The 14,005-nt window shown below is 31.3% G+C and overlaps 1 protein-coding gene across 9 annotated transcripts in view; it reads left to right on the forward strand.

Moving 5' to 3' along the window:
• LOC106469453 (insulin receptor-like) overlaps nt 1-14,005 on the forward strand; it is an 89,022-nt gene that overhangs the window by 45,350 nt on the left and 29,667 nt on the right. For all 9 annotated transcript variants that reach the window (XM_022397975.1, XM_022397973.1, XM_022397974.1 and 6 more), the window contains 9 exons: nt 3,323-3,489; nt 4,388-4,592; nt 5,801-5,899; nt 6,159-6,306; nt 6,676-6,890; nt 7,811-7,943; nt 11,885-11,938; nt 12,890-13,065; nt 13,320-13,490. In XM_022397975.1, coding sequence (XP_022253683.1) covers nt 3,323-3,489; nt 4,388-4,592; nt 5,801-5,899; nt 6,159-6,306; nt 6,676-6,890; nt 7,811-7,943; nt 11,885-11,938; nt 12,890-13,065; nt 13,320-13,490 — 1,368 coding nt within the window. The remainder of the gene's footprint in view (nt 1-3,322; nt 3,490-4,387; nt 4,593-5,800; nt 5,900-6,158; nt 6,307-6,675; nt 6,891-7,810; nt 7,944-11,884; nt 11,939-12,889; nt 13,066-13,319; nt 13,491-14,005) is intronic.

Here is a 14,005-nt window from a genome sequence, read left to right on the forward strand (position 1 = left end):
AATATTATCGATGGAGGTAAGTAATTACATTCAATATACTAACTGGTATAACCAATATTATCGATGGAAGTAAGTAATTACATTCAATATACTAACTGGTATAACCAATATTATCGTTGGAAGTAAATAATTACATTCAATATACTAACTGGTATAACCAATATTATCGATGGAAGTAACAACAACAAGTAAAGTATCGTACCTTATTTATGGAACCCACAAACACTAGTTCTTGTTTTGAGTTATATCCTATTATGTCTTTAATGGTACTTTATTAACAGTATTGGTTAAAATGATTAATGTATTTAGTTTTGTGGTTTTAAATTTAGTATTATTACAGTCTTATTATAAAGATTGTTGTCTTTTGTTAGCTTCACATATGATGTAGAACTAAGATAAATATTCTAAGCTGATCAAACCTTGTGAGATGTTGGGTTTATGGCCAAAAATATCATTAACCGCAATGGCACAGAAATGATGAAACAATATATTATAATCTGTACAAGTTAGAACATAATAAAAGTATATATAATTAGCTGTACTCTCTACTGGCTTGATTTTTAGATTTGATTTAACATGGCAGTTTGCTTTGATCAAAAGGTAATATTAATTAATGGTACCATTTAGTCTTTTAATTAGTTTTAATCAAAATACTACACATCTGTAATCAGTAATGTCACTATGTTTCTATGATCATGAGAGTGTTATTCATCACTACAAAACACTGGTTCGTATATTGTAAAAATATTTGTCAATACATTCCCAAATTTAATTTAAAGTAACTATTTCAATCACTAGTGAATTCAAGCCTGAGAAGCAATATTCAAGTTCTTAAGTAGTAGTATATAATTAAATTGACATTTTTAAATACTGTTAGTTTAAATCCTCCTTATAGATTATTTTATCAACATATTTCTGCTGGAGTGATGTTTGGAGTATGGTTGTGAAAATCAGTGAAGTTGATATTCTAAGGTGGAAGATTTCTTGCAACGATATAAAACAATTATAGAAAATCTAAACCAAACTATATACATTTTTAAAGCTTAAACTAGACTCTATTTACTAAGTTTTAATACAGTTTAGTTAAGTGTTTCCAGTGTGTAAATGAAAAAGTTGAGAAGTATCAGTGATACCCCCATATCAGGTCTGGGATGGGTTATTTAGTGACAAAGACAGTGTCTAAAGCTAAAAGTATTATACCAGTAGTACACTTAAGTATAACTGTCATTTACTAGTTGTGACTGGACATGGGGTGGTTTCCCCTTGGGAGTATAGCAGGGGAGAAACAAGTTTCTCAAAACTCCTTTTTTATATACTCAGAAGCTGGTCTTAAATGAATGTTAGAAGTATTAGTAAAAAATATTGCATGGTTTTCACTTATTTCATATAATTGAATTTAGGCCATTTGATTTCCTCTTGAAACAATAATTCCACCCACTCCTGGGATGTTGTTTTTTACTCTTGATCATGGAATGGTAAAATTATTCTTTGTTGGAAATGTTAGATTAAATGGTTACTAGCAAGTAAATAGGACATCCACTAAGAAAGAATACCATTTTATTAACAAACATGAAACAAAGGATTATCACTAATATTTAGTGACTGTCCTTTGCAATTTTTAAATCAGAAACATGTTTACACATTTTATTAACGAGATCTGAAATCTGAGACTTCGGGATTGCACCCCCACTCCTTGGATGCCCTTAGAGATTGGTTGTTTGAGATCCTTTTGTAGAGAATTATCAAGGTGTGACCACACACACACTCACAAGGGCAGTTGGCCAGGTCACAGAGGAGTGGTAATGCCAGGATTTTTAAGCCATTGTTTTGTGACTAGATCTGAGTTGAAGCCTCATTTGGCTTTTTCTGGTAAACTGATAATTTTCGTAGTCAACTAGGAAGGCCTTGTTAAAGAATTTTGATGTATCAAGCAGTAGTGACTGTCTCTTCACATACCACCTGCTGTGATCATCCACCTGCCAAAATAACATTGCATATCATAACAAAACATCTTGTCATGGCTTGCAGATGGTTCAGAAAAAGTACCTGAGAGAAGAGCTTCCAAACCCAGGTGCAACAAATACAGGAAAATTGCCAGTAAAACATTAGTGTTCCAAAAGGCAGGATAACTTCAGTGATACCCATTGCCGTCATTGTATATGGTATTTCCTAGAGTTTGGAATGGTTTCTCTCTAGCTACTTTAATACTGTAGCCCATGCCACGAACAGAACTTCTGATGGTATTAGGACACACTTGCAATAGTGGCATCCATTTGACACGGGTAATCCTCCACAATTTTCACAGCAAAAAGAGTGTTCTGTTAGTTTTGCATGTGTGGAAAGTGTTGTTTTCTGACATCACTGAATTCCCATTGTCACCCAATTTACTGTGGACAGGCACACTGCAAATGACTCTGCAATTTTTCTTTAACCTTAACAACCCTCCCTTCGTCTAACTGACCTTGTGAAAATGGTACGATATTGTACGATCTTTACTTAGTTATGCCCGTATTTATACATAGGTGCTACTTGCAGGTAACAGCATCAAGTTGATTGGTTTGCCCTCTGCTTATTTAGTTGGAGGTTGTATACAAGTTCGGTTGAAAGCTAACATTTATTAGGACATTTCTGTTATAATTTAGGATTTTCTGTAATCTTAAGACTACAGTCAAATTAAGAAAATAATTCTAACATCAATACCTATCCAAATTTTGTTAAAATATAATTTCAGTAAGTAGTGTACACTGTGAATGACATATCTGGAATTGTCATCCTACATGTATTTAACTACCTGGTAGCTAGGATGCTTGACCCGTGATCTGTTTGTCGCAGGATTGAACTCCATAGATAAAAGGGCTTGCCCTTTCAGCTGTTTTGGCATTATAAAGTGATGGTCAATCACACTATTTACTGGTAAAGAGCAGCCCAAGAGTTAGCAGTGGGTGTTATTGATTAATTGCTTTCTCTCTAGTTTATCACTGCTAAATTAGGGATGACTAGTGCATCTAGCTCTCAACAGCTAGTTTGTGAAATTCAAAAACAATTTTATGTAATTATAACTTGTATGTAGATGGTTAACATCAGTTTTGAAAGTTCAATAATCATTGGTCTTAACATTCTACACATAATAATAATAATAAAAACTTAAAAAGGTTAAACACAGAATGCAAATTGAATCTCATTTTTCATTTTGAGATTTCATTTTTATATTAGTTATTAACATTCAAGTTTTCTTCATGAAGTTCGTGTCTTTGCTTTACAATTAGCGATGTACGTGGTAATCTAAAAGTTTAAAAGTCTTACAAACTTTGAACTTTTACAGTGTGTAGCGAAACATGCCAAAGCTCAACATGTGATCACCAGGGCAGGTGCTGTCACAAGGAATGTCTTGGTGGGTGTAATGGGATATCATCCAGTGACTGTAAAAGCTGTAGAAATGTTGTATATGTTGACCGCTGCCTGGAGAAATGCCCTTCACTGACTTATCAGGTTGGTTGGAGCTTCAACGTGATTTTTGTCTCATTAAGAAATCAATCTTAAACAACTGGTATTCGTTTAGAAAGGGTGGGGGGGTGGGTCTTTATATATATATATTATGTTTATAGGGTTGTGTGTTTCTTTTATCTTCTCATTTAAGTTGAGAAATTTCTATAAACTAATAGCTAGAAAGTAATTCTTTTCTCTTGTGTTTCTTTGGTAATTATAGTCTTAATTAAACTATTTTAAAGAAATTACTAAGATTGCAATTCCTTAATTTGCTGCTATAAGAAATGGGTGTAAATGTCAGTTTGTATTTTTTAACTTGATGCGGTGAGATTTGTAGTCTCAGGTTTGATAAACAAGATGTAAACTCCTCTATTGTGTTTTAAAGAGTTGAATGAGAATCACTGTTTAAGTAGTTGTGGAGCTGGATTAAAAATACTCGTGTGTGTTGTAAAACTTCCTGTATTTTACTGTGTTTTGTGGAGTCTGCTGTCCAGAAATGTGTCCAGTTCTATCTATTAAAGAAAGCACTTCTATTAAGATTTTTGATGAAGGCTTTATTAACTGATGAAACTGAGAGATAGTTTCCTGCATATTTCTTCTCTGGGAGCTGGTTGAAATCCTTTATTTTGCAGTTAATGGTTATTGGTACATTGTTTAATTTCTAATTCAAACTTTAAAGGCTTATTTACAACATACAAAGTTTTTAAAAATAAACTGACTATAATACAAAGGTTTGTTTTCTCCATTAACTAAATTTTTTATTATTATTATCAGACAATCTTCAAACTTTTTATTTACTGTAATTTTTGTCTTTTACTGTTTAATTGTTAAAACTTACTATGTTCTTAACTTGTAAATTTTTAATTACTTATTGATATATCGTTATTTGTTGTTTTTGTAGCATATGGGATGGAGATGTATCGATGAAAATGTTTGTCGGAGTATGGTAACAAATGAAATTTTAGGCTCTGAAGGAAATACGAGAGAGATTTATTGGAAGCCAATAGATAAACTGAGAAGCTGTATGCAAGATTGCCCTGTTGGTTATGTAGAAAATTCAACTGATAGACACAGGTGTATAAAGTGTTCCGGCCACTGTCCCAAAGGTGAGTTAATAGCTTTGTAAATCATTTCAAACATCACTTCTCATTCAAAGTTAGTAGAGTTTGATTTTGAGCTTTTATAATAAAAAAAATATATATGCAGTTAAAAACTTTTTTAATAAAAAAAGGGAACTGCTTTGTCTTCAGTTATAACAATAAAAACAGTTAAGGAACTGCTTTGTCTTCAGTTATAGCAATAAAAACAGTTAAGGAACTGCTTTGTCTTCAGTTTTTACAATAAAAACAGTTAATTGTCTTCAGTATAACAATAAAAACAGTTATAACAATAAAAACAGTTAAGGAACTGCTGCTCTGTCTTCAGTTATAGAGTTCCTTAACTGTTTTTATTGTTATACTGAAGACAAAGCAGTTCCTTAACTGTTTGGCTTACAATCTTATAATTACTTATTGGAATTTCATATTTATTGCTTTACATTATGCAAAGCTGAATTATATTGAAACAGTTAGTGATAATCTTGTGCACATAAAACACACATTATTTAAACCTCAATCTAATGTTTAATTGTTATAGTGTCAGATAATATCTGGATTTGTTGTAGTGTCAAAAAGTATTTCAACCCATGTTAGCAGTTTACTTGAATTTCTCCAGACAGTTTGTATTTACGTGGTTTCAAGGTTGATTTATAATTGTACATTTTGTACCTAACAAAGAATTAAAGCTAGCAGCAAAGTGTAGAACTTTAGAGAAGGAGAAATTTTTGTAGAAATGAATGTATGCTAGTCAAACTGAATTCAATAGCTAGCATTTTAATAAAGATTTCTCTTGAAATAATTTATCCATTGCCCAATATTTTATTAGAGAATGAACAAGAAGAAAGGGAAATAATTATTTAATTCTATGATATATAGAAGGGTAGTAAATTTCTGAAACCAAATTGGCAGATTGTAATTATTAGTCCTAGTGTCTCTTTACAACTAACTTGTGTTTCGTCAATTTCTAGTTTTTTAATATTGCAAATAAATCTAGAACTATATTTCTGAAGACTACGAACTGTTAACGCTCTGTTGTGAACTTTCAGAAATCTGTGTCTAAGAACATAATATTTGTTTTTTTTACTATATCTGTGTACATGTGGAAATACAGTTTGTAAAACATACTGCTTATTACACTGTCAAACATATCTAGTTGTAAATATGAACAGACTTCCACTTGCATTGCTGAGATTTGACACGTTTTTGTCTTCTTATAGTGTGTCCCGGAACAGTAGTTGATAGTGTTGCAGCTGCACAGAAGTTGTCAGGATGCACCACGATTAATGGGTCTCTCATCATCCAGATACACAGTGGAGGCGAGTCTCATTTTAACATTTCTTAGGAGTTTGGTTATAAACTATAAAGGGAATAAGAAGAGTATCAGTTGTGTGTTCAAACTGTAAGATCAGATTAGCTTTATCACAAAACATTTTACATGATCGCTCTCATATACACTGACGAGTCAATAAAACGTATGACGTTTTGAATGAGAATTGGAAGTGTTTGTTATAAGATGAAATGTTCTTGTCAGTATTTGTGTACTTTCTTATATCTGTTTTGTGTTTGTTTTTTCAGCTAATGTTATTGAAGAACTAGAAGAAAACCTGAAGTACATTCAGAATATAACAGGCTTTTTGAAAGTGTTTCGATCTTATCCGTTGGTTTCTCTAAACTTTCTTAAAAACCTGAGGGATATCCATGGAGAGGAATTTGAAAAACAAAAGTAAGACTTGTATATCACACCGACTGTTTGCATCTGATATTGTATTAAATATCGTCATAAGATTGGTAATGACACTACAGACCTGTGATAGTCTAACTGTCTGGAAATTTTTGTATGTTCTACAATAATATCTGTACACTAAGTCCGAAAATAATATCAGTTTTTCTCAGTCACATAAATTAGTAAGAATTTTAATTTACATTCTTTCTGATATTTTTAACAGAGTTTTTGACAGTATTTTATTTACAGTTTTTTATTAACTCTTACTTAAATAACTACAGAATTTTACAAATAGATATAATAGCACGTTGATGTCTGAATCCAACATGAACTGAGCAACATAATTAAGTATTCCTTTTTTTTTTCCAGTTATTCATTACTGGTATATGACAACCAGAATTTGGAAGACCTCTGGGACTGGAAGAGCCGGAATTATACACTTCGCTTCCGTCAGGGTAAAATCTTCTTCCATTTTAACCCCAAGCTGTGCCCAGAAAGGATTACAGAACTCAAGAATTACTCCACTGTCAGAAGCTGGGATGAAAGAGATGTATCTCCTAGCTCTAATGGTGATAGAGTAGCATGTAAGTTTTATCAGACTCTTGTTTTGTGTTTTACCACTATTTCTATACAGGATAGAAATTAAGATTTTTTCATTGTTGAAATACTATTATATTCATTATTTTATTGTTGTTTCTTTAATTTGTTTAAACAAATATTGTTTTACACATCTTTGAAGTATTTGCACTAGTTTTTCTACAACTTGTAAATAATTCATTTCGTTTTGAGTGTTTTTTGAGAGGCTCTTTTATCAAAATATTAAACTGATTTACAGTCATGCAATATTTTAATATTCTTCTTCTCTTTTTTTACTTCTGTAAATATTTTGGTTCATCATTAAAAGATTCCTATATAAGTAAATACATATATTAATTGTGTTTACGGTTCATCATTAATAGGTTCCTGTATAAGTAAATACATATATTAATTGTGTTTACGGTTCATCGTTAACAGATTCCTGTATAAGTAAATACATGTATTGATTGTGTCTATGGTTCATCATTAATAGGTTCCTGTATAAGTAAATGCATATATTAATTGTGTTTACGGTTCATCATTAATAGATTTCTGTATTAGTAGATGCATATATTAATTGTGTTTACGGTTCATCATTAATAGGTTCCTGTATAGGTAAATGCATATATTAATTGTGTTTACGGTTCATCATTAATAGATTTCTGTATTAGTAGATGCATATATTAATTGTGTTTACGGTTCATCATTAATAGGTTCCTGTATAAGTAAATGCATATATTAATTGTGTCTACGGTTCATCATTAATAGGTTCCTGTATAAGTAATGCATATATTAATTGTGTTTATGGTTCATCATTAATAGGTTCCTGTATAAGTAAATGCATATATTAATTGTGTTTACGGTTCATCATTAGAAGGTTCCTGTATAGGTAAATACATGTATTGATTGGGTTTGTGGTTTTCTCCAGGTAATGTGACATCACTGGAAGCATCTCCTTGGCGTGTGTGTTCGAGCATGGCTGGAATATTGTGGGAGAATTTCAGGAATAAAGTTGGTGACCATCGTTCACTCCTTGGTTATACAATACATTACAGAAAAGCGTAAGTTAACATTTTATCATCACATATAGACTAAAGAGATTTTGTTTCTTTAAGGCTCCTTTCAGCTGAATATTTTGTAACTTTTTCTGTAAAAATATCTCCCTGTGGTAGATCTTATGGGTTTCAGAACTGGTAAGCATGATGAATTGAATTTGTTTGATATCACAACATATATTTTAGCTGTGAGTACATTATAAGTACTTTATCCTGGATGGTAGGTTGCTGCTGACCAGCTGCATTCCCTCTGGTCAGTAGTTCAAAATTAGATTGGTGGCAGACTTACTAAGAATCTTGACAAGATTTTAACAGAAATTACGAGTCTATTGCACTATTTTTTTTACATATTATTTGTCTGTAAATTTCTGAAGCCTTTATTGATTCAATTTGAGTGAAAGGTGATTTACATACTAAGAATAAAAATTCATCTCTTCATCTTACAGTTTTCATATTTCACTTACATAACCTCCTAAATGCATACCAAGTTTATCTTTTATTTTCTTTACTGTAACAGCAACTATAGAGATCACCAACGTACAATGAAATGAAAAAATATGAAATACAAATCATACCTTTTTTTTTTCTATGCACAGACTGGAGTATTGATCAGAATCTTCCAAGTTGCTTATCTGAATAGTTTCATCTTTAAAGTTTTTTACATCTGTTTTCTTTTAATGTTATGGTTTTATTGGTGCACTTTGTACTCACTAAAACAGTTATCCTTTCATTATTAACTACTTCCAGTAATACATCACATGGGGTATGCTTAGACACAAACTTGTGAAATTTTAAACATTTTAATTTACTAAAGTTATGTTAGGCTTAAATGAGAAGTTTCTAATTTTTAAGTTTCAATTACTTATGTGGAAAAAAATATAACAACAGATAATATATATATATATATATATACTTACAAAAAGATTTGTAGTACTCGCTGTGTCTTGAGCTCGTTTACACTTCGTTCTTATGTAAGCATTATTGAGTTTCACTAATTTGTGTGTCCAGAAAAGAATTAATGTAGAACATAAAAAATATATTAGTCACTAGAATAGAATGTCCCAAAATTACTATAAGTTATCTGGCTTTCTAAGTAAACTATAAATAGGGTAAACAAATTCTCTTAGTCAAATCGGGTAGGATAATGTTGATCACAGACAAAGGAATTACATGCGACTGTATAGTTTTGTATACCTAAATAAAATAACTAATCAGTCTTATGTAGAGAAGAATCTGATTTTCCTTTTGGTTATAACCATGTTGATCGGGCATGTAAAGTTGCTTAGCAACACACAGTTTCGAAAGTCCCTAGTAGATGTGACAAGTATATCGTCAAGTCAAGAAGGAAGAAGGTGCAAGTTTTGGATTCCCTCTTGTCATTATGTTCAGTTTGTGTTGTAAACTCTAGCAGTTTATTTTAGAAGTTAGTAAATTCTGAATTGGAGAAATCTGACATATCAAACTACATTTAGGTCTGAAAGCCTCTTATTATATAATTGACTTGTGTAGACAGGGTTCTGCTTTTGAGAAACCCTTTTGTTACTCTGTTGAATGAAAGAATCTTGCAAGTTTTGAAGAGCTGGATCCAATGTAGCTCCTTTTGCTACTATCCCCGAACCTCAACCCTCCACAACACCTACATTACTTCTTCAAATACAAAATGATATTCAGTTTCATAAATCACTTATCTTACTTCATATGACACTGTTTTAGAAGTGACTAACTTGCTTGTACTTTTGAAAAAACTTTTGCATGTTTTAAATTAACATTGTTAGTATTAACCTCAAGTTCGGCTACTTCAGAGTTGGTAACCTATGCAAGAATGATGTTTGTTAGGTCATTGGGATCAGTATTAGATATCTTACAGGTTGATACTTTATTTTTGTGAAAGAGTATGAAAGATAGTATTTGAAGTGTTGGGGGGGGGCATGAAATATTGTGCTAAAAATTTAAATAATAAGTAAGAATAAAATATAAACATTCTGAGTTTCAGCACCTTTTCAGCAGTCTCATTGATGCTACTTCTGACTTTCAAACTTGGATTTATTTTAATACTTTGTATAATTTTATTCCAATTAAAGTGTATGTTAATATCTATATTTATAGAAAAGAAAGTTATGAATTTTCTGGCATTTAGGATGATGCTAAGCAGAATGCTCACAGAAACGTATTTGTTTTCTATTTAAGGACTTGTTCAGTTTTCAGTCATTGCCTGCATCATCTGATCTAAAACTTTAAATTTTCTTTATTTTATTTTATTAGCTTTTTTTTAAGCTTAGCCTAACATGTTATACTTTATATTTCTACACAAATTCACATATTTTCACAGCTCTTAGTAGTTATTGTGCAAATATTGTACATTTCTAAGTTCCTTCCTATTTGCTCACAGTTGAAGATAATTGAAATAGGACACAAGATGTAATGGATTATTGGTCTAACTCCACCAGCAGTAGTGTATTGAGTTTTTTGACATATGAAGTATTGCACTCTAAATGTTAATTTTTATTCATTTCAAACATTCAGTTTGTAACCCAAAATAATAACATGCACAAAGAATACAATGTCCTATAAGTATTATAATTTAACTGACTTCCTAATTAAGCTATAAGTAGTATAAGGTTCATTGGAAAGTCTGAAGGCTTATAATGTTAAGCATCAGGTTTAGATGCCCGTGGTGGGCAGAGCACAGATAGCTCATCATGTAGCTTCATGTTGAACAGCAACAGAGAAGCTAAAGGGATACCTGGTGCATCGATTGAACCATGTATTGTTTGTTTTATTGTATTACGAAAAAACTACTGGATGAAACAGTTTGAAACTTTATAATTACTTTGTACAGATTATGCAACTTCTGTATTTAATCTTATTGTTGTACATGATATTTGTAAGAATTTGTGGTTTTGAAAGTTTGAAAAAGTTTCATTGTGTTGTTTTTTAAAAACAACTAAAATGTTTACCTATGTTGTATATTTTAATTACCGAGTTTTCTCTCTCCCCACACTAAAAACGTTTGTAAAAAAATGTTTAACAGTACCAAAGTTATAAGCAAGTCAACTTTTTTTCAAATTAATAAGCAAAAGGTTTAATTTAATATATAGTCTACACACACACACACATTCTTTTTTAATTTTATATATACATATATATATAATTTTTTTCCAACATCCATTATTAACCATTCAAAAAATTTCTTACGCTGCTGACATGGCCTAATGCAAATTAGTCCTAACACAGCAGTCTTGTCTGGAAAACAAAACTCTGAGATCAAGAGCAAAATGACTTAACTAAGCTTACAAAAATATTTCCTACCATACTTCAAAATTAGAATTTAAAGGACACGGGATGATAAAACATGCTTTTTGCAAGCTTTTTTTTTTAAGAAAAATAAACATAGTGGGACTGTAATTGTAGCATAAGTTGTTCTCAAGCACCTTTTCTTCTAGACGTATTACCAAGCTAAGCTTTTATTATTTTCTTCCAATATCTTTGCATATCTCCACTGAAATGAAAGCCTTTTTGGCTTTTACAGGAATTAAAAAAACTTTCATGGCATGTTTTGATAAGTAACCTATGACTTCTCAAAGCTGAAATATAGTTAATTATAACACACCATGACAACTGAGGTTGAGAAATAGTCATTGGCTAAAAATCGATAAAATTGCACTTTTGTTCCTTTTACAAGGAAGATTTGTTCAACACAATATGCTCAAAAAAATTGATAAACATTAATGATTAAGCTGTAAGTATACTGAAACCAATCCAAAATTAGCAGGTTTCTATGTTATAAGTTTATTCTCTGTTCTTTTTTTTTTAATTCAGCACCACAAATCTGTGCATGAAATATTTAAAGGATTTAAAACACTTGTAAAATCTAAGTGTTTTATTATTCTACAATTAACTGACCATATTCTATAATTAACTGACTAGTTTTTATCTGTCCTTCATAGGAAAGAAAAGAATATCACAATGTTTGACGGGAGAGATGCGTGTGAGATGAACGTGTAAGTTTAAGTTATCTTTTATTAAAATCATATCTAACAATTTGACTGTAAGGTATTAGGAAATATTTACAGGGTATAGAAGGTTGTTACCAGAAATATTTACAGGGTATAGCAGGTTGTTACCAGAAATATTTACAGGGTATAGTAGTCTGTTACCAGAAATATTTACAAGGTATAGCAGGTTGTTACCAGAAATATTTACAGGGTATAGTAGGCTGTTACCAAAAATATTTACAGGGTATTGAAGGTTGTTACCAAAAATATTTACAGGGTATTGAAGGTTGTTACCAAAAATATTTACAGGGTATAGCAGGTTGTTACCAGAAATATTTACAGGGTACAGTAGGTTGTTACCAGACATATTTACAGGGTATAGCAGGTTGTTACCAGACATATTTAAAGGGTATAGCAGGTTGTTACCAGACATATTTACAGGGTATAGCAGGTTGTTACCAGAAATATTTACAGGGTACAGTAGGTTGAGTAATGAATGAATGACCCCTTTTGTCCAAATTTATAAAATTGTTATTAATACAAAACTTCTTGTTTTTGTTTGACAGCAAAATTGATTACGTAAATTATTCTTAAACTTCAGTTTCATTGAGATTTATATCTAAGTTTATTTTAAGTATATCTAAGTATTTTATTATGTGAATTTACTTCAGAACCAGATGTAGGTATAGAAATGTGAATGATACGTTACTTTGCGTTATGATGCAGATACTATTTTTCTGATCACTGACTTCTATCCAGTAACAGAATAACTTAGTACAACACACAAAACTTTAAACTACTTTTCTGAGCATGAAACTATACTCTAATAACAGAATATCCTAGTTTTATGTTTTACCATTCACTTCTACGACAACTACAGTAAGAGGATAACTTGATTAAAAGTTTTGTCCGTTGTTGCAAGTTCATCATTTAATCCAACTTTATAACTCTTCTCAGGTGGAAAGTCATAGATAAAGAAGCTACAGATGATAAGAACAAGACCACTATTTATCATCTTATAACGCACCTAGAACCTTTCACTCAGTATGCATTCTACATCCAAACTTACAACCTGGCCCAAGCGGCAAAAGGGGCTAAAAGTGAGATCAAGTATTTCACAACCAGTCCCGACAGTATGTATCGGATAACTTGTTTTGCATAAACGTTTTTCAGTAATGAAATGTATTATATTCATATTTTGTAAGTCCTTTCCATAAAGCATTTTTTAGAGAATGTTTGAGTGTCAGAGTAAAATAAACTTTATCTATGTTGTTTTGCATAAAAGCTTTTTAATAATGAAATGTATTAGATTCATATTTTCCTTTCCATAAAGCATGTTTTAGAGAATGTTTGAATGTGAAAGTAAAATAAATTTTATCTACGTTAGCTCCTAGTCCTCCACTGAACGTTCATTCCCAAGCTATCTCGGTTGGTGAGATACGGATAAAATGGCAACCACCCAAAAGGCCCAATGGGAATGTTACACACTACATCGTGAAGGGCAAGCGTGAGCTGGATTCTACAGATTATATTCGCCAGAGGGACTATTGCACCCAACGTAAGTTAAATTGTGGTGCATTTTTAATAAATTAACTTTTACTTTCATTTAAGTGATCATAGACAGTGATGTCGGGGTATCGAAGAGCTAATTAAGCTCTAAGTTGACAGTTAAGTTACTTACCCTGAGATTTGTGTAACAAAATAATAAAAAGATGTCATTCTTTGGTGAAGTGTGATCATAGACAGTGATGTCAAGGTGTTGAAGAGCTAATTAAGCTAAGTTGACAGTTAAGTTACTTACCCTGAGATTTATGTAACAAAATAATAAAAAGTAGTCATTGCTTGGTGAAGTGTGATCATAGACAGTGATGTCAAGGTGTTGAAGAGCTAATTAAGCTAAGTTGACAGTTAAGTTACTTACCCTGAGATTTGTGTAACAAAATAATAAAAAAGTAGTCATTGCTTGGTGAAGTGTGATCATAGACAGTGATGTCAAGGTGTTGAAGAGCTAATTAAGCTAAGTTGACAGTTAAGTTACTTACCCTGAGATTTGTGTAACAAAATAATAAAAAA

Source organism: Limulus polyphemus, unplaced genomic scaffold, assembly GCF_000517525.1.
Source record: "Limulus polyphemus unplaced genomic scaffold, Limulus_polyphemus-2.1.2 Scaffold3496, whole genome shotgun sequence".
NCBI lineage: Eukaryota > Metazoa > Arthropoda > Merostomata > Xiphosura > Limulidae > Limulus > Limulus polyphemus.